The sequence below is a fragment of the Phalacrocorax carbo genome, chromosome 3, assembly GCF_963921805.1.
Source record: "Phalacrocorax carbo chromosome 3, bPhaCar2.1, whole genome shotgun sequence".
Lineage (NCBI taxonomy): Eukaryota > Metazoa > Chordata > Aves > Suliformes > Phalacrocoracidae > Phalacrocorax > Phalacrocorax carbo.
This window is the reverse complement of record NC_087515.1, coordinates 102071572-102096771: the sequence shown is the minus strand read 5'-3', so window position 1 is coordinate 102096771 and position 25200 is coordinate 102071572. Positions and strand designations below refer to the sequence as shown.

The 25200-nt window shown below is 38.5% G+C and overlaps 1 protein-coding gene across 3 annotated transcripts in view; it reads right to left on the bottom strand.

The window, feature by feature from the left end:
• Window positions 1-25200, bottom strand: part of BMP5 (bone morphogenetic protein 5) — a 61938-nt gene that overhangs the window by 24094 nt on the left and 12644 nt on the right. For all 3 annotated transcript variants that reach the window (XM_064447884.1, XM_064447883.1, XM_064447885.1), the window contains 2 exons: window positions 13548-13740; window positions 7634-7782 (listed from right to left, as the gene is read on the bottom strand). In XM_064447884.1, the coding sequence (XP_064303954.1) occupies window positions 7634-7782; window positions 13548-13740 (342 nt within the window). The remainder of the gene's footprint in view (window positions 1-7633; window positions 7783-13547; window positions 13741-25200) is intronic.

Sequence of the window (25200 nt, the reverse complement as noted above, 5' to 3'; positions counted from 1 at the left end):
AACTGGCCTTTGTAGCAAGAAGTGTTCATGAGCTTCACTTTTGGTAAGTGTCCTTAGCCTGTCATTTATTGTAAACATTTAGAAAACTCTCTGTTTTGATGACAACTGAAAGTCCAGTTCTCTCCAGCACAGAGTTGCTCTATACTGTGGTATTAGAACAATATTTTCTAAAATCAGTTGAATGACTTGGGCTGACCTGCTTAACTACACCTTTCTTCAGAGCTTCAACCACATGAAACTGGTAAAACCAAAACAGCAAGGTGTGTGTCTCTCCTTCTCTTGAACATCTCTGAAGAAGAATTGAACATGGTCAAGCATTCTGATAAATGGATTTGGTTTTATACTTCCATTGTATCTTTAATTCTAGCGATTTCAAAGACTTTTCTTCAGACTTTAGAAGAAAAGAAGAAACTGCAAGAAACCAGTAGTCTGCTTAGTGCCTGCTCCACTGAACCTAACCACTGCAATTGCCCCTACACCTGTAAAAAAACAAATAAATATAACAGATGGACATATTCTGTGCAGGGAAAGTCCAGAGCCTTTGTATTCTTCACATTCTGGCATGTGCTTCTCAATCCTGCTATGATAATTTATTATCTCTTCTCCATATCGACAGGTATATACCTGGAGCCTAAGATTTACTTAAAGAATTATGTTCCAAATCTGCTGAACTCCTTAGTCCTTATTCATATGAGTTTGAGTCTTTGGCAAGATGTATTTGTTTGACTTGGCATGTAAACTCATTTTTGGCATTTATTCTATTTGATAGTAAAGTGCCCTTAGCAGTTTGCGTAAAAGGTTGTATGGAAGTGCTGGTTTGACTGACTGACCTGAATGAATATTATTTGCCTTTTCACAATCTGTCCTCTTATGATAAAGGAATCACTGCTGCAAAAATAATTGTGAAGTTCAGCTCATAAAAAGGTGCTATCTCTACAATCCTGATGATTTTGTTCTTTTTATTTTTGCCCACAGAATAGGAATAGCACTTGGGATCATAACTGTGGAGCTATTTGCTTTGTCACTACATCCTTTTTGCTGCTGTGACATGCAGTCATATCACAAAATTCTTTTCATGAACTGATCAAGTTCCATCTTAAAAGTTCATTTTCCCCCCAGCTGCTCCAAATGAAAATGCAAGAGCCCTTCAAACTTTCAGTAACAATCTGTCTCACAGTCCTGACCTGGAGACATCGCCTTGTTTTTCATGACATTCAGAAAGCTGACTTCTTCTAAGATCACCAGTGTGGATGCCAATGAGTGGTAAGATTTGTGAGTTGGCTGTTTCTCCTCAGCCAGTATGTATTTTATGTAAGGCATTGAGCAGACACTAATTTTGCAAGAGCTTTCAGCCATTATGCATCTTGGCCAGATTTACACTGGCAACACAGGACAATGAGTGATTCCAAGATCCATTATTTTGTCCTGAGTCATCGAACTGCAGCAAACCACTCATTTTGTTATGAAAAACAAGCACTTATTTACTTTCAAAAGTGTTCAACAAGCCACAAAACACATTTTACAGGTTAACCACTACTGCTAGGTCACAGTAGATATTTTGGTAATAATTTTATATATATGTAGGTGGAAATTAAAACCTTAGTGATACTGAGAATTTATTTCTGCTTTGCTGAAAAAAATTTCCAATGCCAAACCTATGGTTTCGTCCTTGTGGGAAATGACATCTGAAATGAGGATTAGGAAAGGCCTTTGCGAGAAAGACTTTGAGTATAAAAGGTTCAGTAAAATCTAATATTTGAGCAAAAACTGTCCTGAGGCTCTGAGTCTGAAAGCTCACAAAGTAGTTTTCAAAATTATATAGAAATTTGTGTGGTTTCTCATGCCTGAAAAGTGCTCTTGAGAGCAATGGGACTTCACAGAAACAAAAGAATTGAGGTAGAGTTCGGCTACCAAAGCTTAAAAGGTGGCTTATTAAATAAAGGAGAAAAGAAAATCTAACAATACAAATCTAATGGTCTGTATATAAGACACGCTCAACACTCCAGCTCCGAAGTATTTTATACTGTCTCTATTGTATCATCTACATAAACTGTTTCACAAACTTTTCCTTTGGTGGACACATATATATCAACATAAAATATGCTTCTGAAACAAGCTTAGTGTGTTTTATTAACTCTTCTTCTCCCTGGAGGCTTTAAGGAATTCTGAAAAATGGGTGGTCTTGGATGGTCTGCTCTGCATTTGCTAGGCTTCACATCTTTAGCCAAAATTAAAGATTCAGCTTTTGGTTTTAAAATCTTATGTTTTGTTGGTTTTATTCAGTTGAAAGAATTTTGCCCGTCTTTTTGTGTAGATTTTGGTATTCATAAAGCTCTTGAAGAAAGCACTTGAGAACATGTTAGGCACCATGGCACGCTGTATAACGTGGCAGTACCACGTATGCTTACACAAAAAATTAGATGTAATCATACACAAATATGCTTGCTGAATACTTGGTTTATCCTTTCCATTTAATATGCTTAAACTGTGAATGGTTTGTGGGAATTGTGGGATTTTCTGCACAGTTCAAAATGTGTTCAGGAAGACAATACAAGAAGGAGAAATTAGATTAATTGGCCATCCACCAAATGGGTAAAAGCCTTCTGAATGAAACAAAGCACAAATGCCATTCTTTCTAAAATACTGATGCCCAGAAGCAGATATACCCTTTGTCTGTCTGGGGAGCAGGGTGGAGGGGGAGTTGCACAGCTGTACAGCCAGGACCAGTATGCACCAGTATGCAGTGGTGGCAGGAGAAGGGGCAGTAGCCCATCTCACATCCTGACCCTCCTGCTTAAAGTAAGCGTGCCCTTACTGACAGAGGGTGTGTTCACATTGCTTGCTACAAGCAGACACAAGAAAATGCTGACTTATTTCTGACCCAGCTGGAAACAGGGGTTACACCTATCTGAGTAAATTAAAGAGTGCCCAGGAGTGCTCCCAGGCACTGGAGCTGGATCATCTGCTCTGCTGAGGGTGGGATGGTGCTCCTGGTGGACTTAGGGCCTATGCCAGCTCCACCGCAGAGTCCCCAGCACCCCAAGGCGCTGCTGCAAGGATGTCTCCCACGGGGGAAGCTGCCATGGGGTCACCCTGTTTTGGAGACTAAGAGTGTGATCCCTCCGGCTCATTTCACACCACAGTATTCCTAAGCATGTTTAATTTACTAGTGTAACTTTGGCCAAAGTCAGCTCTGAACCAGAACTCATGTAACTGTACTTAGGCAGTGCTTGAGCCCAAGCTAATAAAACCTGCTGAGGGGCAGGATATATTAGTTTGGGTTCAGTGCTGTGCTAACATGGCTATATGGCTTCCAGATGGTTCAGAATTTAGGCAGAGCTATTGCCTGCCAAAATCCATATATATACCTATATATATAACCCAAATTCCCCCACTGTAAGGACACTAATGAAGGTGAACTCACTCCTGATACTCTGCCTTGTAAATACCAGATCCACCAGCAGACTTGAATGTAACGAACCAGCAGCATCCTCCAGAGTACCTGATGGCTACCATGGTCATGTAAATTAGGTGCCAAGGTTGACTGGGGGGCAACCTCGGGATGAGATTGATAACATAGGTGAGGCCAAGGCCAATATGAAGTATGCAGCCAACTACCTGAAGAAGCCAGGGTACTGCCACAGGTTGCTGTGGGTTGAAAGCAAGCCAGTCACCCTCTGTGACATAAAGAATGCGGCCATACTCCCTCTGTGAAGGGTTTGAAGGAGAAACGGACTTTGGAAGGCCAAGGCTGAAAGGAGGAGAGGCTAAAAAAGGGAGAGTGTGTCTCTTAATGTCTCCCTGATCATCCTTGGAGAAGGATCTCACCAATCCTTCCTGCAGCACGTAGGATTAAGAGCCAAACCCCCTTCCAGGGGACACATGTCAGAGTATACCCAAATACGTGCTGGAGAGAGAATTGGCCTTCCCCAGGCTTCACTTGGATCAAGGAACCTATTTCTTTCAAGTTTCCCTTCACTCTGAGGAAAAAAATACTGAAGTAAAAGTCAGAGTCAGGGAGCTGAGAATTCCTGCTGCCTGCCCACCTCAAACAGCAAGAAAGCCCAGAGAAACCTTCCATAGGACTATGTGGTAAGAGAAATCACCTTAATCAGCTGGGGCTTTTCAGTTACCACCAATTTCTTCCCCTCTGATGTGCAGGCAGATGGAAAATAACTGAGAGCTGCAGTAACCTGAGAAATGGCACAGAATTACAAGGGTGGGGGGCATACCCAGGATGTTGTACTGAGACCTGTGTGTTTGGAACCTGTTCTATTCTGTGGATCATCAATAGTCACCATTAACACATTATCTCCCGCTCTCATTTTCTGTAGACAACACCAGGTTCTCTTCAGCAATGATATAAACAGCAAAAGGAATACTCTTGCAGCTATTTATACTCTTCCAGTAAAAGTTATGTTCAAACTGTTAACTTACAATTATAAAAATGTTAAATATTAATACAAAGGTGCTGATTCACTGGAACATGTTCTAAGTCTTGGGAGACATATGGTGTATATACAGGAAGAGCAGTGCATGGAGCTTTTCAAATTGTTTCTCCATCTGCATTGATTTTATGCTGCAATTCATCTAACACCCGCACTTCCATCAGTGTGAAAATGATCACCTCTCGTTTTAAACGCCATGGAGAGCTTTGGTGTCAAAAGAAGGGAATCAGCCAAAAGGGGATGCTGCAGAATGTTGAGGAGACATTAAAAAAGCGAATCAAAAAAACCTGATCCTTAATTTACCACAGCCCCAGGGAAACAGTGCATTATATGTTGACAGTTTCCATATGTGTCATGCAAACCTTTATTCTTACTGTTCAAAATAAAACGTCCCATTAAGAGAAAAAGTCTACATTTCATGCTAAAATGAGACGTATGATACCAAATACTGTCTTAAAGAAAAAAGAAAACACATTCCAATGTCATGTGGCTTTTGTACTTTTTCAGCATTTTCAAAGGGGGAATAATATGAATTACAACAACCAGACATTCTTCCAAAGTTGTTTTTATCACACTGTTATATTAAATAGTTACAAATTTTTTTATTCCTCATGTAGACATTATTATTATTTATTCACCATCTTCAGGGATCACCAGAGAAATATATCTACGCAAGTAATTGCCTAAAAAGTCACTGAAAGATAACTGTAAGAAAGATTACTGTTAATGGTAACGATAACAATATAGTAGCACCCAGGAGTCTCAGTAATTATCGGCACCTCGTTTTAAAGGTGCTGTATGAATAAATCTAAAAATCAGTATGTATTTACAGACGCGATTATCCAGGGCCCCGGTGCAGCACCTGAACAGGGATCCTCTGACTTAACAGAATCCCATTTAGTTTAATAGTCTGTTGCTACAGAAAGGTTAATGGATCAGGTCTTATCATAAATGTCTCTCCAGTTATGGGGCAGATCTCCTCTACCTCCTGCAGTGGACAGCTGGAGGGATGAAGAAATGTGCTTCAGACCTGCATGGCCTGAAGTTCACCTGAGCCAAGGGAAGGTTTTTCAGTTGATTTGAACCAGTCTCTGAGCTTTCATAGAAAACTGGTTGGAGGGAAGGTGGGTGGGGTTCTCTGGGTTACGAACAGAGTCCACTACATACTGAGTCATGTACAAAAATTCATGTTCCATCTGTACACAAACATGTCATTCAACTGCTGGTGTTTCTAATAGCTTCCAGAAGTAACAGCAACCCAATAAAAATAATCAAAGCTTTAAGAGCAAAAATGTAAGACCATGAAAGGATGATTTTCCCGATGTTAAGCTGAAGTGATATAGCACAGGTCTTCCCTATAGTTTTGAAAACTTTAGTCCCTAGAAGGGCAGTCTTCTTGCATGAATAAACTGAAAAGGAAACAGAAAGTAAGGGACAAGGGGAATTCCCTCCAATTCCCTCTACTCAAGCAGCTGTGCTGAGAAATTCAAATAAGTGAGGTGCAGAAGGTAAAGCTGCCAGTGGCTTTGGAATTTAAAATAGAAAATTATCTGTCACCTTTCTGATCTTGGGAGTAGGACAGGAGAAATATTTACATAAACTGTTCTTTTACTGTTGCTTTTACCCATACAAACTTTCCTGCTGTTTACTGAATGGATATAATTTTGAGGCTAGGACCAACAAATTGCTGAATCCAGGGTTTCTTAATGAATGCCTTTCATGGATATTTAATTCTCAAGAATTTCTGAATTTGAATCTCTTGGAAGAAAAGTCAAGGATGGAGTTTATTCTGGAGCAGGAAAGCTGGCCAGAAGCCAGTCCACCTAATTTGGATGCCTGACGGAGGTGTCACCTCTCCAGAATTTTAAGGGTGTAAAAATGGCCTCACAAAACCAGGCTGCCCAACAGAGCCACTCCCTGTACAGCCCGGGCTCAGCTGCGGCGCCTTTGAAGGCTGGCTGAACACAGCAACAACACGGTCTACTTTGCATTGCTGCCTCCCTTTTCCACTGACTGTACTCTGACCATATAGGCAATATTAGGTGAAATGATTGTCCACTCTGGTTCAAGCCTGCCAACTCCCTTTTTAAGCATCACGCCTAAAGGAGGACAGTTTTTGCATAACTGTCCAGCAGCCAGGGCTCTTGCCGAAAAAGTATGAGAAGCTTTGTTCACAGCCCAGCTGAGCCTGAGGGAGAATTCAGATCAAAAACAATGAGAAAATGTAGCCAGAACAAAGAAAGAAGAAAAAAAATATTAATCCTTACACCAGGGTTTCTTCTGCTACTCATTAACATTATGTCAGCTAAGGTTTAGATTAACTGGCATCATAGATCCCTTGACCTCTGACATAAAAAGCTTTCTGACAAGAAAGAGCTAAATCTGAAAGTTTGCTTGTAAAGTAGTATGGATTAAGTGAACCATCACAGAAAAAACAGTATATAAGTCTCTTTTTATTAGTGTCTAAAGAAGTCTAAGTAAAGAACATTTCTTCTAAAAATATTATTTTGCATTGAGATACATTTTCACTTTTTAATGAAGAGCATGACTGTGAATAATGACGTAGCCCAGTAAATTTGTACAAAAAACCCCACAGCTCTGACTTCAGTTTTGATAGTGTACTTTCTAATTTTCAGCTACTGAAAATTTTCAAGATTTCAAATTTTTAACCCATTTCAAGATTAAAACGTTTTGAATATAATTTTTTTTCCAACCATAGAAAACCAATTCCCGCATTACCCTATTGTTAACCTTTCGCCAACATCAGTGCCAGCAGCTATGAGGTCCCGCCTGAAATGTCCTGAGGTTTTTTAATACCTTTCTCCATGCTTCAGCCCCGGAAGATCTTTAGAAACGTTCTAAAACAAAAATTCCACAAATTTGCTTGAGTCTTCTGAATGTAATCATTAGTGGGAGAACATGAAAACGGAACTTCATTTTCTATGTAGGAGCTTTTATCCCAAACTTAATTTACATTAACTTGATTCAGTTAGCTTTATAATTGCTATATTCTACAGAAATAAGAATAATAGAAAGCTTGCAGACTATAGCTACAGCAGAATAAGGCTTGTGCCCTTTGCTTAAACACTCTCAGTGAATTGTCACCCCGTCAAGTTGAAAAACACCCATCCAGAACAGATCCTTAGCAATAGATGACAAGAGCATATATGGAGTTATGATCTTACCGTCCCCAGTTTCAGCGCAGAGTTGCAAGCCCAGATTGTTCTGTGGATTAATCACCCAGTGATTGCTGGTCACAGTAATGTCAAACACAAACCAGCCCACTTCAGAAGCTTGAGCCTTTCTTGTGTCTAACAGGAACAAGTCTGCATCCCTACATTAAAGAAAATAGAGAGTTAAGGCGTTCAAAGATTACTATTTTTTGTCCTTAATTTCCTTGCTGACAATAACTTCCTGGAGTCCAAATGAATAATCCTTTGACATATCGTCATCATGACACAGTACAGCAGGTGCTGTAGCTAACATGTAATTGTTAAGTATAATACAGGTATTTCCCCTGAGAGGCCTTTCTGAAATGAGTCTCAGCATTTGAAAACTACAGCTCTGGAAAATCTGAAAAATACAGCTTCCTGATATAAATACACAAAATATATAATTGAGGCTGTGTATAAAGAATTCATCTTTCAGCACTAGAATATCTCAGGAAGATTAACTTTTATAAACCATTCAGTGTAAAAGACAAAAAATGTCAAAATCACGTTCCAATTTCAGCTAAAATTCAAAGGCATATCATTGCTGAAAAAAATCTGTTATTAATAACATCTGACAGCAGCTATATCATGACAAAACATGAATATATGACAGTTCAGACAGTTTCATATTGGTACAGATGTTTAGAAAATAAGTCTCTATATCAAAGTAGAAATTATATATCTATTCAATAATGTAATTACATTTTAACCCTCAGCTCCCTGCTATATTCTCAAACTTGTTCCCACGAAATCTTCCAATAATTCAGAAGGGCTGCTCAGGGGAGTTAGTAATTATGTTACTAAATGTTTAGCATCGATTGTTTATTTGTTCTGTTTTCACGTATGTCCTGACACAATTGGTTCCAGAACCACATCTGTATTACAAATAATTTACTACAATGACCACACTAAACAAGAGATATTTAACTCTCATCAGTTTCATTTTACATGCTTCTACAAAGCAGAATGCATTATTAAAAACTGTTTTCACCATTTAGCCTTTTAAACCTAAATCTATAGTTATAAAACCCATTTCTTTTCTGCCATAAATTGTAATCAAAATAATAATATAGAAGAAAAAATATTTTATTCTAAATTTTGACCGTCCAACTCAACTAAAGACAGACTTGGCTTACACAGACCTTGCAATCATATTGTTACCTTACAGACAGCATGAATATATGCTTAAAGAGGTAAGAGAGACAGAAAAAAATAGGCTTTGTGTATAAAAAGTGGATTTACAACTATGATGGTCCTGTCACTGTATTCTTATTTTGCTTAATTGCAATGACATTGTGGGAATTTACGGTCTTATCTAGACTAAACACTGTAAATGCACCTAGAAGGTCTGATACCGCAGAAAATATCTTGTGTAACTGTTGAAAGTGTGGTTGTTCAACACTCAGGAAAATATGACCAAATGAGCTATGACAAGCACATGTTTACTTACATGTGAGAAATATCTGCAGAATCAGGGTAAAGAGCTCAGAAATTATGAAGAAGGGTTTTTTTTAAAAAAAAAAATAATTGAAAGGGCTTGCTTTCAAATCACCTTTTTTTCCTTCTGTTAAAGGATAATCTTTTGCTGGGCTCTTATCACTTCCATTCTAGTAGACCTGTGCTAATGACCACACAAGGAGAAAACATACATTCTCCCTCTGGAGGTAACATGAAAACAGTCTTACAATTCAAAAGAGCCTGACCTGCTATGCTAGCACTGAACAAATTAACAACGTACCACAAGCTCATAAATAGTACTCTCTGGAGTCTTAAATGCCAACTTTTTTCTCTAATAAGCAGTTTTATCAGAACTTTAAAGCTGAAAGGTTTAATTCTGAATGTCACAGTCTTTAAGATGTTTATTTATAAATATTTCTTGTATCATTCAGTAGATTTAATAGAAAACTGTAAAATTGTTTGGAATATAAAATATTACGATATCTCTGTTCTATAATTTCACATTGTCTTGTCTCCTACTAGAATACGTAATTGTTTTCCCATATAGAGTCTTTCAGCTCCAAACTTTGCTGGGGCTGATATGAAATGTTATCAGAAGTCAGGATGCACAATGTCTCCTATGCCAAATCAGAATAAGGCACTATTAATGGCGCAGCCCAGAAATCCCTTATAGGGACAAATTTCCCCTGTGGATCTCTCCTCAATGTGACTTTATTATTTTGTGCTGCAGCAGAAGCTCACACCAAAGTGTCCTTGGCACTGATATGTTAATCTTCCTGTCTGCCTTACTACAAGCATAATGATCTGGCTAAAGTAATAGACTCAAAGAGGAAGATGGTTCTTACCCATTAACTCAGCAAATGAACCAAAATTTAGTTGTGGGTACCTAGAGAAAACTAGAACTGGTTCTCAAGAATACGTAAGAAAATAGAGAAAATATCTCCGGATAATGCTAATGATTTAGCTCACATAGCAGCAATTTACTACAGAAATTCAAAGTATTCGTCAGGAAAAAAACCCAACCTTTTTCACAACTGATATAAACATAGGGTGAAAAACCTAATTCCTAAGAAGGCAATGAAAGCTCAGGGATCAGGATTCCTCCATTAGCTGGTCTCATTTACTCAAACTTCTCATCACATTTTGTGATATTTTTAATTTTAAAATTCTCCTTTATTCTTTGAAAAGAAAAAACAATCACACTTAAAATGAAAAGCAGCTGCAAATTTTGGCTTTAATTTTAAAAAATATTTCTATTTAAAAAAACAGCCCACAACACATAATAAAAAAGTAAGACATTATGTCGTAAATAGCCTGAAATGCAACAGTGAACACATTCAGGCAGAATACAGCTGATTGGCTTTACCTTTATGGAGGCTGTTTAAGTTTACTGACCTCAGTCTGGTCCCAAATGGCCAGTTGTCTACAGCAGAAATGCTACCACAGTCAAGAATTTCAGCAGAGAGGCTGTGGGCAGAATGTCTAAGAAGCTCCACATCTCCTGGGTCACTTAAGGAAGTAAAGGTGGAATAAACCATCTATACGCTCCTTGAAATCCAGCAGTTTTTGACCAGATCAAATCATGATTACTATGTAATAGGCCATCCCCATAATGCTGCTTCACCTCTCGCCTCATTCCAGAAAGCTGCTTTTGTATCTTAATGCCACTTGAGGATTCCCTAATGCAGGAAGAATCCTTGGGGTTTAGTTAAATTAGTGGCTAGCTGCCACCAGATCATGAACAAGGATTTGGCCTGTTGGACTACATTACTTTCGTCATGAGAAAAGATCCGGGTAGGAGTACATTGGCAGGGCTGCGTAGGAAAGTGTGCCTTGCCATAGGTTGTGCTTTACACGCTTAGTTAGAACAAATAGAAAACTTCAATCCAAAGGCTGTCATTTCAGCAAACTCAGAGCAAATTCAATACCCCCACACACACACTTCAGCAGCCATGCTGCCACTGAGACAGGAAAACGTCTGTGACTACAACATAATCCTTAGTCTGCAACTCAGAAACCCTAAACCCTGATCACTCCTAGCCTGAAAGCATGGCAGGACTGCGTTTGCGATTGCAGAGCCCGGTCAAACATCCATGTTTCCTGTTCAGAGCAAAGAACGCTGGAGGAGCAGAGTCAAACCCAGCAGTTTTGCTGTGGTATGGCCCTAGTAAGGAGCGTAGAGCATTATAGAATCATAGTATCATAGAATGGTTTGGGTTAAACCACCTAGTTCCAACCCCCTTGCGATGGGCAGGGACATCTTCCACTAGACGAGGTTGCTCAAAGCCTCATCCAGCGTGGCCTTGAACACTTCCAGGGAGGGGCTACCCGCAACTTCTCTGGGCAACCTGCTCCAGTGCCTCACCACACTCACAGTTCTCTCACCCTCACATTCTGCAGTCGCAGCTTCTGAAAATTTTGCACCTAAAATCTCATGTGCATATGTAGGACAAACCTGAGGTGACAAAGTCAAGAATAACACTAATAAATTCTGGGCCCCAAACCAAAAGCTGTGGCTTTATTCCCCCCTCCCCAGGGAAAAAAAAAAAATTATTCTTGATACTCTTGGAAGCTCTTTTGTCTGGAGGTATCAAGAAGCAGGTGGGAAAAGATCCTTGTTTCTAATTTGAACAGTGGATATCTTGTGGTCTCCCATCCTGTCCCACTGAGGTATTTGCCTCTATATACTCCATATATGAGTGGAGACTGGCAAAATCAACAATAGGAGGGAAACACTTAGCCTGCATCCAGAGTTTCTCTAGTTATATTGGTGAATTCAAATGGGTGGTATATTGTTTCATGTCCCCCTTTCCAGCATCATGCTTCCATTAGAGGACATGGGGCTTTTATGTTTACAAATGGAAATATAAAATGTTTATAAATCAATGTTTATGTGTTGAAAGAAATCAGGAGCATTCTTTAATGGTTTCACAGAGACAGTTGTCATTTAACAAGTCAGATAACACTGAAATGTGATCTTGCTTCAGACTAGTAAGCAGTTTTGCTTTCTCTAAAATAGAATAGAAACCACTTACTGGGAAAACATTAAAAAAAAAAACACAAACAAACTAAAAACCCAAAAAAGAAAATATCAAATGGATTAGAAAAACTAACTTTTCCCATTAGTTCTTAAAAAAATCTGTTGAGTTTGCAGGTGAAGAGCTTTCATCACCCTAGCCTTGACCTGTACTCTTTAAAAAGACATGTTTTGTTCCTTCCTGTTTCATTCCTATCTCCAAGAAGTTTCCTTTAGAACCTACGTCAAAAGAATTTTCGCAAGCTGAAGACAGAGGTAAAAAAAATATCCTGCACTGTCTTGTTCCTGCCCAAATTTACTGGGAAAGCAGAATGTATTCTGGAAGCATGAGTGCTTTCCCTTCTATTGGTTCTGCTCCATTGGTATAAAATGACTCCCTGTTTATGATGATAAAAAGTTTATAATGATGTTCAGAGATCTCACCTGGGAGGTACCAGCTCAAGCTTCTTGGACCAGAAAAGAGATTTGAACTCTCGCCCAGCTTTCAAGCTAACTGGTGATGAGGCATTTTTTTTCCTCCAGAGTACTCTGCAAGTTTAGGCTGCCTTTTTTTTGCTTTTGCTAAACATGCCCAGGATAGAAATATTTCAACTGTTCCAAGATGAGGGAGACATTTTTGTTTGTCCCAAAACAAAACAATTTAATTTCAAAACCTTAATTTTGGGTGTATATAGATTTTTCAGAAGCATCTTGGAATTGCTACTAGTTTTTAATGGGGATTTTAACCTCTTTGCCTGGTGAAATCTGGTTATTTACTCAGGTCTTGCAGAGTCTTGGAAATATGTCACACACAGAGCTCTGCAAACTCAGATTCAGAGATTTGCTCATGTGTAACATCATATTTGTTTTAATTTTCAGTTTTGGTGAGCTGCATGTGTTAAGTGTGTGTATGTCATCTTCAAGTTAGCGCATGACATTATCATTTAATTACATTGGGCAGAATATTAAAAGACATGTAAAAAACCCATGCTCCTTCAAGCATAAACAAAGTTGAACAATCTGTCTGCCTTTAAGGACCTAAATGAGTCTTGGCTGATAGTACCTCAACATCAGCAAATGGTGCGTTTCCCAAATCCAGACACTTAGACTGTGCATACGACTCCACCATTTTCTCACTGAGAACACGAACCCTAACCCCCTCTGTGCACGGGCAGATTATTTGGTAAGATCGGACTTGTAACTCTCCATAAACCTGGAATAAATTACATTGAAGATAAGTTTTATTCTTGCTCAGTATTTGTTGTCGTTGCCTAGGAATTAATACTGCACAAGCCACAGTGATAGCGATGATGCCTTGCCGAGGGTATGTTTATGATCAGCTATTGTCTCCTTACTTAAGCTAGAAATGTGAGATGTTATTCAACACATGATATGTTCATGCCAACAGAGTACCTGTTCGGGTACTCCTTGATGATCTGATATATGCTAATCTGAATTGTTTCATTCTCAAAGCGGCTGTTGCTTCGGTCTTTGTATATCCGGAATTCAGCTGCTGTCACTGCCTCTCCGTGTGGGATTTGAGTAAGGTCGAAGCGAAACTCTTTATAGTGCCTTCGCTGGTGGGAGAAGTCCTTGTCCCTTTCAACTGTGAGAAAAAGAGTTGAACATAAATTAAATAGGTGAAATGAATGCCCATTTCCCATGATTAATGGAGCGTTCCCTGTGCTTGGGAGTAAACAAGCAGGACAATATAAAACTGTGCAAATAATAAAACCACAAGCCCAGACATACTTCCAGTTAAAGGAAATTCCACCGGCCCAGTGTCTTCAGTTCAAAAGAAAAAAAAACTTGGTGGCTTTTATACAAATTCCAGAAGCTGGAGTGGAAAGAATATCAAAAAAAGCTGAAAGAGGGCATGCTGTAAAGTAACTAGAAATATGGACAAACTAAAAGCTGTGAAAGGATTTAGGACTTGAGTGTAGTCAGAAGCACAGCAGTAGTAATGTCAGAGCCATAGATGATTTTGGAAAACACTAATTGCTGCTAATGATGAGGCAGATGAGAGGAATGCTGCTCATTTCCACTTAATGTAATAAATTCTGAAGTGGTACTAAAGTGCACTGTGACAACTATATATTTAAGAAGCAGTTCCATCATACAAATTAACACATGTTGTACTCTAATGGCATAAGCATCATCTTGCCAGTGGTCAGAAGGAGCCATGAATCAGGGCTGAGTGGTTCTGGCACTCCAGCGGCAAAGGGAGCACTGCTCCTGGCCTGAGAAGTCTCTTTGACATGCTATGGATGGGCAGGTTGGAGCTCCCACTGCTTCTGACAGTGCCACAATTTAAAATAAAAAATTTAACCTCATCATTGCTTAGTTCGGGACTGCACAGAATTTTAAGGGCGAGTAAACGGAGGATTTCAGTTTATTTGAGTTTACAGCTGATTTGGGGTTAATTCCACTGTCTGCTGCAGTTCTGACCCTGAGGTAGGAGCAACTTCTGCAGTGGAGTACGTGTTTTGATGTGGCAAGGGAACCTACAGGCCACAGTACTGGCTGATGACCATCTTATGGGATTAATACTTCAGATTTTACAGATGTGGAAAGGAAAATGATCCATGGTTTCCACTGCCACAGAGTGCAATGTATCATTGACCTGTGAAGCAGCTGTGCTCTGTGAGAAGAGAGAACTTCTCACTTCTGGAGAAGTTCCACCTGCCTTGTGAGACAGATAGGTGTTTTGCTTTACTGATGGTGGACAAAGCCTAAAACACTCAGAGCTGGGATTCAGTTTGGATAACTAGCTAAACACTTATGACCGCACCCAGCTCCACTAAATGCTCCCTCCTACAGCCCCTGCTCTTCTACTGCGTTTTAATATTAACAGTCCTCCGATCTGAGAAAATAACAACGTCAGTTCTGAAAAAGTGCATATTTAGATTACTAAATATTGCATGTACAAATAATCAAATGTGTACGTTACTACAATATCTATGCGTATTTATACGTATATACTCATGTATATGTGTACACCCATGCAATTTTGTCTACATACACAATATGTATGTGTTTGTATGTGTAAATAAATATACATATATTTTTATATAAACCTGCATATGTGTATTATTATAATGTATAAGTGGTCTTACAAAATAGAAATGTACTAAAAGAAAAAAAAATATGTTTGGGTACAGTTATGGACATATTAAAGTGAGAGCTATTGAAGGAAAAGTATATACATTATTTTCAGAGCAGTTATTACTAGTTGTGTCACCTGTGGCCATGTAGCTAGTCCCTTACAGTACACTTCCCTTTCACCCTTTGAAAATTGCAAATTACAGTTTTTTCATTAGCATATATTTTTTTAAATGTACAAATCTATGTCGCCTTAAGAACCACCAAAAATAAAATATATAGGCTATACGAACACTTTATCTTTGGTGAAAATGAACTTTCTCCTGGCTGACAAAAGGAAAATTGTCTGCTAACTGTGAGGTTTCCATGGTTCAAGTGCGTATTTAGCTTACATGGGTTTGCCATCGTATACTATGTAGAAAAAGTAAAGCAGAAAAGAGGCAGAGCATGTAAACTGGCTGCTCTGTACCTGAAGATGAATGGGCTGCTACTGAAGAGAAACAGGATACAGGCTATTTAGCAGCTCCACTGGCTGGTTTTAAACTGTGAGATACATACAGAGATCTGACTTGAGGTTTGGGGCTTGTTTGCTTTTTTTGTTTTTTAATGTCAAAGTAAAGCCTTTCATTTCGGAGAGAACTTGGCAGAGATTAGCATATGCAAATGTACTGAACAGGGAAGGATTTTTCTAGAGCAAAGACTTTGCTGCAAGTCTGTAAAGTTATAACTGAGCGTTTTGAAGCTAATGTCGAACAGATATGTCAATAACCTTTAAAGGAAAAATATATTAAAGGCAGGTTTAATGTATCAACTCTTTCTGATATCTCTGGTCAGTATTTATTCAACAAGTATTTACCAGCATGTATGGGTAACTAAGCACTTTTCACTATGAGTAAGCATTGGAGAATTAGACACTGAATTAAAGGTTTTAAGTGCCAGTACTCCTGGCCTGTTTCATTTTTATTTGGGTTTGAGGTTTCCTTTTGTCTAGTTTCTTACAAGTACCTTCTAATTAGTAACAATAGTTTGGAAATGGCAGTTCTCTCCCTATATGTTATAGTTTAGACAGAAACTCTACAATACCCTGTGATAGCATCGGTGGAGTTCTCTCAGGACCACTCACAACTGCTGAAAGAATACTGATAGCTGCTTCCTGATGAGCCCAAAATTAATTATTACAGCTCACACAGATAGTACTTATCTGCGTTTCCATGTATACCCAAGGAAGAGGCATCTGAAAGGGACACAAGTTCAAAATTTCCTTGGGTGGAGACAGCATTTACAGGCAGGACAGGACCTGGGAGTAGTAACAGCTTACAGAAATGAAGGGCTGTAGGGAACAGCCACTGAATGCCATGGAAAACCCTGAGTCCAGGGAGATCCTGCTCTCCACAATGAAGCCAGAATCTTAAACTGCAAATTTCCATCAGCCAATGAATAAAACATAGAAACAATTTTTACAGATTTAGACAAGTTAAGATCTTGCATTACATAGTAGACTGAAAAAAGCAGTGGCTGTGATGTTGACTAATGATTAGAACAATAGCCATGTTATAAAAGCAAAATGTTATTTAATGATATTGAGTATTTTAATATAAAAAAATAATACACAAGTCTTGATCCCTTCTGCATCTAACAGTTGCCTTGTCAGGGAAGACTGTGAATGCTCAGTAAGGTACCTCTCAGGTCCTTTATCCTGCTGAAATGACATGAACTGCAGGTGGGGGCACCGTGTCTCAAATATTTTTATTTCACATGCGAAAGCTTTTCAACACTGGCAGCCCAAAAAATACAGGTTAAGATTTTTAAGTGTTCAATTCTTCCAGAGAATTCTCATGTCCTTCCAGCTCTGCTCAGTTCATCTGCCAAAATACATCTCTGTGGGACCGATCACAGCATTTAAAAACCAGTTGACCAGAAAATCAAGAAGTCTTTTTTTAGCCATTGGAGGAATATAACTTTTCTAAGTAAAAATAACTGGAATATTATGGTCAATGATGATTACAACAAAATTCTTAATTTGCTCTTATTGATAAGGATTCTTAGCATCAACTTTTAAAAATGTTATTTTTATACCACCTGAAACTAACATACTCAGCACTATGGTTACATCAGACAAATCGTGGCTCAGGGGAATATCACAAACACCTGTGTGTAAAATGGGAAAGAATGATATTTTCCACCCATGTGGCAAACTGATGAAATATTCATGCTGTATTAACACTAAACCCAACTCTAAGAAGAATCAAGAATAATTTACACCAAAAACATATTTTGGAAAAGGGGTCATCTTTTGCACCAAGAGAAAATATCATGCACTAATTTTCATTAGTAAAAGTATTTGTCTCTGGAAAAAAAAATGCAAAACACATATATGGATGGGCAGTATAATAAGTAATTGTTATTTTACCAGTTCAGTTCAGCTATAAATGTCTGATTAACTGTTGAATTAGCTTAAAAAATTTAAAAAGTGCTAGCAATGAGTTTAGGTCATAGTGCATGAGGGACTATTAGGCATGTTCTTTCATTAGTGATTAGCTCCCCACTGACATGTGCTTTGCTTTTCCTGAAGAGATTGGTATGTGGTGACATGTAGAGAAAGTGAAAGCTTCTTTGGCAAGCCAGGGAACAAACCAAAGATATGTCGTAATAAGCTGATTTTACGATGTAAGATCCTAGGATCCCAACTGGAATCACAAATAATGAAGCCTCACTAATCAACTTAATGTCACTGTTTAACTACTAAATATACATGCCAAGACAAAACAGAGGGTCTTACAGACCAGGTAACTAGAAGGGGCCATTTACACTAATCTCACTGATTTTCACTGTTTGACTCTGAATTCTTTGTATAAGCACTAAGTAAACCAGTCAGTTTTAATCACTTCAAGGTGATAAAGGTTACAGTAAGCTGATACACTACAAACGACACTCGTTTACATCTTGAATATAATGAAATGATAGTTTATCTACGGTGGAACACTTGTGGTTATCTGACAAAAACAGGTCAAAGGTTCCAGGCGTTTTCTCCTGAAATTACTCAGTGCTGCCTCAAATGACTGATAATTGAAAGCAGAGGCTGGAAATATCAAATGTGGTAGGTGACAGATAAGCAACAGATTAATGCAAGTACTCTGTTACAGGACACTAAAAGGTCAGAGGCCCTAGGAATTAGCTATTGTGCTACTGTGAAAAGACAGACATCAAATAGCTGTTTACCTCATTCTTGCTCTTCTCTCCAACATTCAAATTCTACAAACACATTCTGTCTTCTATTAGACTATTTAAACTGACTCACATTTTACAAAATAAAGCAACAAATATTTTGTAGGGCATGTGGATAGGAGAAAAGATGTGATCCTAAACCAGAATGAAAGATATTTTTAAAAAAACCAGCTATGCTAGGTAATATTTTAGAGAAGTGCATCAGAGCACACTAACCAGCACATTCATTAGAATGCCATTCTCAGTTGAGGACACCAGATAACAGATTTTTTAAAATATATTTTAAAGCTTTGTAGCTTTGTTTAGGCTTTTACTCTGTAGGAAATTAACATTAACTTTAGAAATTTAGATGAAGGTTTCCTAAAATGATGATTAAAAAAATATATTAGCGGACAATGTAAATATTTGTCTAAGCACTACTGCTTTAGTAAGCTTAATCTGTTTTACAGAACGGTAAGAATACTGATCCGGACTCAGGAAATCTATTTTGAGTTAGACACTGAAATTGTTAAAAACAGTCACCTGTCCTTAAAGTATTGTTTTGGACACCAGAGACAGCTGCCTGATATGGTCAGTGGAGAGACACACTTCTGTTTGTTAAGGATCAACTGTCTTGCACCAGCCAGTAAGAAGAACAGAAGAGTTTATCTACATTTCCCCTTTAGTCATCTGCAGCTCCAGAGAATAAGACTAAGAAATAGCCCTTGCTCAGTCAAAGGACATTTCAATTCCTATCAGCTTCTTTCAATGACTGTATCCTAACTGCCAGGATGTTGAGTAGCCCAGCCGTGGGACATCCTGGGCCTGGGATGGGGTCAAAATGAGAAAGAAATAAGTTTTTGTTCCCACATCTGACTATTTTTTTTTCCCATTCATTTGATATTAGGCATTTACTAGATAATCATTCAGCTGAGTGTTTTAACTACAAAGCTTTAGAGTCCCCACTTGCTTGTTCTCCTTTTAGTACCAAGTCTTCTTCGTTTCTTTTTACCCATTTTCATCAGTCGATCAAGGGAGTGCTGGTGGCCCCCCTGACTATTCTGTAGCCAGTAGTAAGGGAAAGTGGGTGATTTAGGCTTAATAACCCTTCATTTCCCTCCTCATCTCCTTCACCAGAGTGAGGTGGGGAAATATAATGCACAGGCTTCAGTCATGTCTGACCAAATGTCTTGTGGATGTTCAGAATTTACCTTCTGATTTGAGATCTTTTGGGATCTTGTCTCCAATCAAAATGGATCAACTAATCCTCAAACCCCAAAGCAGGTATATAAGGATCCCCTGATTCAAAAATGTAGGCAGAGGTTGAAAATAGGTGTCCCCAAAATTACAATCCACACATATCTTATCTTAAACACAAAACTCATTGTCAGAATCTTAATCCAAATTCTGATCCCTTTCCAACTGATGCAGAACTATTTCTGTAATCAGTGAGAATTTTGCTTAATTAGGGAGGGTAAGTCTGCAGAAATTTTACCTTTTTTTTTCATTGCAACAGTTCGTTTCTTAAGGACTGCTTTATTGCACTACTGTATATTTGAGTTTCTCTGTATTTATTATTATTAGATTGGTTGTACTTAAAGTAATTATAGATTTACAAATGTGGTTTTGAAAGAATGATGTAAATTGTTTTTAAATATAATATACTTTCTTATTAAAACACAAAGCAGAAAGCTTGTTAGGTCATATTCTGAAGGAAGCTACACTGCTGTAAATTTAGAGTTATTTCACTAAGTTCTTTATTTGCAGTCAGTTACTGACATCAATGAGCAACATTTAGCTGTTTTGCTTAACTAAATTAGGGACAATTTGAAACTGTTTGATGAAATACTGTGCAGTTAGTGGCAGTTTCAGTAAATGAAGAATCATCCATTGTTTATTGAATCCAGACTTTTAATGGTAGAATACCCCTTCCATAATTGCACAGAATTACTGAACTGTATGAATTGCAAAGTAATTCAAGTCAAGATAAAGTCAATGAGAAAACCTTGAGTGACTGCAACAGAACCTAGAGCAAGAATGAAAACTATAATTAAAAAAAAATACATTGCCTGGACTTTTTTTCAAGCACATATTTGTTTTCTTTCTTTATGCCTCATAGAAGAAATGTATTTCAATATCCCATACTTTATAAAAAGATAAGTTAGAATATTCATGTATCTCACCCAAGCATTTAGTATTACATCTTCTGAGAATGACCAGGGAAGAACTGTTCTATTATTAAAATTTTAAGTTTTTAACTTAGTTGTTGCAGTCAATAAGATCTGATAAATTCTTAGCAATTAACAAAATACACATTTGCAGAAGTCAAAATAGTTTGGAACACTAAATTATTGTTAAGGTGGACTTTGAAATGATGTGATTCTTACTTTATAATCCTCTCAAAATGTAAATGCAAGGTATTCAACTTTAGTAAGTGGTAGGTAGCAACCAGGCAAACATTAGAAGCTACAAAAACATGGTAGCATATAAGTGAATACGTAAAAGGATAAATTTCTTTTTTTCTTTTTCATGAATTATTTTAAGAATTAGAGCTCAGTTAGTAATTAAAAGCTTTTGGCATTCACCCTGATCAGAAGGAGTTCCTGGGAACTGCATAACAGTGCCTGCCAGCAATATTTATAAGCACAGACCTGAAGAAATGCCTCAACCAAACAGACGGAACTGAGCTCAGCTTTCTCACACATTATTTCCCAGGCGTTCTGTACACCATGAGATTACCTGTGATGCCTTCCTGTTACTTCACCCTGAAATATGGGATAAAATAGATGTTCTAATGAAATTGCTGGTCTTCATTCAATAATCAATGTTTTGTTGAAAAAATTCATTGGTAAACCTGTGTTATTCATTCCGTTTACTCTTCTCTGTATCTTCCAAGTCAAATGTACTTGCTCAACAAGTCAAAACAAGTGCTACACTGCAGCTGGGCCAATGATAATTAAATGCTGGAAGGCTTTCAGATGTTGATACGGAATACATGGAAAAGCAACATCCTGCTTTTTCTTCTGCTGGTTTGATCCTGGCCAATGCAACAGTAGGAATAAGTAATCAGAATAAAGAGATTGAGTTTTGGAAGTGAACAGAATTATGAGAGTCTAAGTCTGGATATTATCACGATCCTAATACAAAAGATAGTAGACAAAGTGATTCCTCAAAATCTGATTTTTCTTCTGGTTTTGGCAGTATAGTGCACTGTAACCTTCAACCTCCAAAATGCAAAACTTTCACTCCAGTTGTTCAGCTGTAGCCCGAAGCACAACAAAAGATACACTGCATGTATGTGCTTTTTAATTCTGCTAGCAGTGGTAGAATGAATCTCAGCTGAATCTTCTTCAGGTTGAAAGTCCAGCTGGTCGCAGCTTCTAGCATTAACAGTAACAGGTCATATTTGGACCCATTTTGTGCTGTCAGTAGTAATGTGTGCCAAAAGAGAGAAGCATTGCAACCGAGGATCTGGGAGGAGGCAATGAAGAAAAAATCATGTGCAGTTTGCTATTTTGAATGTAGCAAGTATCAACCCTCTGATTTCTTCATTGTTTTAAGTCACACTATATTAAGAAGGCACTCCAATCACAAATACCTATTTTAAAAATGCATATCCACTAGGTTTTTGGTTGTGTTCATTTTCATCAACGATAAATTTTTACTTGAAAGAACAGAACCATCAGAGAAAAGATCACTGCATTATGTAGTTCTGAGCTAAGACATAGATAAATCAGCTAATCCTTACACCACCATGCCTGAGGTTGTTAGTTTCATCTGCATTTCAGTGATGTTGATTTTGCCTGAGCTTTGGCAAAGCCAGTACATTATGATACTGTCTATCAATAGACTTCAATTTTTTCTCATATTTAATTTTGGTTTTTTCTAAACACAGATCACCACAAAGAAAACTAACAATTATTCCCAGGTTTCTAACTGTGTGTGAAAGTCAGGATGTCAGATCAACACAACCTCAAGGTTAAGAAATGACAGAAAAAAGGATCCCTCTTGGGTTCAGCTGCAATTGAATAGGAACAAAAGATACACTTCTGGGATCCAATGGTCAGAAAATAGGTGTAAGTTATAACTGTTTTGACACTGTAAAAGTATACAGATGGAACATAACTTCTGAGAAGGGTGAAGTGGCATATATCATCATAGGGCAACTGACAGGGGAGTAAAAGCTAAACATTAAAGCCCATTCTATCTTCCCACATCTCCTTGGTTCCTGCTCATGTTAACCCTCTGCTCACTTCCACCCAGAGGTGGCAAGTCACTCTGCCATTTACCATTTGCACGTCATCTAATAAACTCCATTTCCCACTGTGGAATTTGTCAGGAAAGTGTCCATGGAAGTTGTGTCTGCATGCCAAACTAGACACAACTGGATAGGCACTATTTTCTGCTTACCCCATGCTCAGATCTGAGTATTTTAATATTACCCATACCCATTAACACTGACCAAACATTTCATAAAAAACAGTCCAGCTGTAGCAACGATGAGGAAGGAAACCCTCAAGAACACCTCATTTAGAGAGTAGAAAAATGTAATAAATTAAAAATTCTTTTGATATGCTATATTATAGATAGACTATTAAATACATTTGCAAAAAATAGCTGATCACAGGCCATATGCTTAGATAGTATCTCAGCATGGCTCAAATTAATTCAGAGTTGCTCAGATTTAGTCTGTGTGTTCACAAGTGTATACTGGGCTATTCACTGTACTAACTGAGTCATCACCTTAAAAATTAAAAAATTAAAGAGATTGGAATTTCATCTCATATAAATTGTTAGCCCTCATTTGGAAGGTTTGCCCTATGCATCCTTGCTATTGGCCAACCTGAAGGACCCACCTAGGAGAGCCTAAGTAGTGGTGCTGAGAAACAGAGTTATGGGGCCAGAAGCACAGCAGGGATGGGCCCTTCCAAACATTACAGCCAGGGGCAATCAGGAGGAAGATGAGGAGGAAGAGCAGCCAGGAGACTGGGCGGCAGTGGTGAGGAGTGGCATTTTCAGACAGCAGGTTTTAACAGCCGGTTTGGGAGCTGGCTGTGATTTTAACAGCTTGTTATACTGATTCAGACCGCACCCTCTCCTCTGCAGCTCTGGCAGTCTAATCTGATCATGATTTATTCTCGTAAAGAGAGATTATTTCACCCACATATAAGCCCCCCATATGGAATAAGTCCTCTCAACAAGAAGGAAAAAACACCTGGACATTTTTTCCTGAGACTTAAATCTTACCAAAGTTAATGAACATTTCATCCCTCTTTCAGGGAAGAAACTCACTGATTGTTAGTGAATTAAAAGATCTCTAGGTTGGCCATCCAGCATTACACCTGCACGGCCAGATGAAAGGCAAAGCAATCCTCATAAAAAATTGTGCCATGAAAGAGCTCAGATTACCTCCAGGTATCGTTGCAATAGGTGGTGATCCCTCACCGTAGGTTACTTTGGACAGATCTGGGGAGAGAGACCAGGGGTCTCAAAAAAAAGCAAGAAAATAATTTCCAAAATAGAAAGAAAAAGCATGCACTTTGAGCACACAGAGCTGTTCATCCAACAATTGTCTGATTAAGATCACCACTCCACACCAAAAAAAAAGTAGGAATGATTGATGTCAATGCCTAAGACAGGAGTAAGATCCTCCTCCTCTGTAACCACTCTATAACAGTGTCACATAACGGCTGAGGTTGGAAGGGGCCTCAGGAGGTCAGCTGCTCCAGCCCCCAGGCTCAGGCAGGGCCACCTGGAGCTGGTTGCCCAGGACCATGAACATGCTTGTATCATTCCTGCGTTTTCACTGTTATCCCATGTGGGACTGCATTTCTCATATTCCTCGCCAAGTTACTTAGAAACAAAATACCCAGGCTGATTGGAGGTATCTATAGGTGTAACATATCTCTGGAAGAGCAAAGATGATCTCCTGAAGCTTATATTATATGTTATAATACTGGCTTCTCTCCTAATAGTTGAGCTGACGTGTCTCAGACAAAATTTGGGTGCCTTTCTGGGCACAGGGTAAGAATGAACAGGGAGTAGGACCCTGACCACAAACATAGTGCCTTTATTTCAAATGCAATCTTTTTGGTGCAATACTATTAAGAATATTTGGCATGCATTTTACAGCATCTGATCAGCTTTTGCCTTTGCAGATGTTTGTGCTAAACCTTTGTTTCTACTAAGGCTAGAAGTGACTACTGCCCCCATCTTTGGTGAGGGGCCAGGTTTTCCTTTTCAAGTAATTTAGAACCATCTGTTGCCCATGCCCAAAACTTCAAGCATCACAATCTCTTCTTTTGGGTGCTTGCTTTCATTCCCGTTTTGATGAAAGCACACTCCCTACCTGCGATCAAGATGAAGCAGCAAGGTTTATGGAGTCCATGGTAAATCTCATTGGCCCAAGGTGACATAATGTTAATAAAAGAAGCTTCATTCCTGTACAGCAGCAGATGGTAATGTAAAAGCAGGATGAACAGGTCATAATTTATTCGGGGGCTGTACACATGGAGCTAAGTTTTCGGTTCATGCACGTGCCTGTTTCATTGATTTGAGGCCTGTGATGAACCCCTTTTACATTAGTCTCTCCTGTATACACACATATGCTAGTAAGCACGTCCTTTGTATTTTCCACTTCTAACGAATATGTACAATATGGAGGAAGCAAAACACAATTTCTGGGAAACCAAAAGAGGGGCAATATATTGTTAATCGTAATGGTATTACTCCCTCCGTTCGACCCAGTGAGTTGCCACAT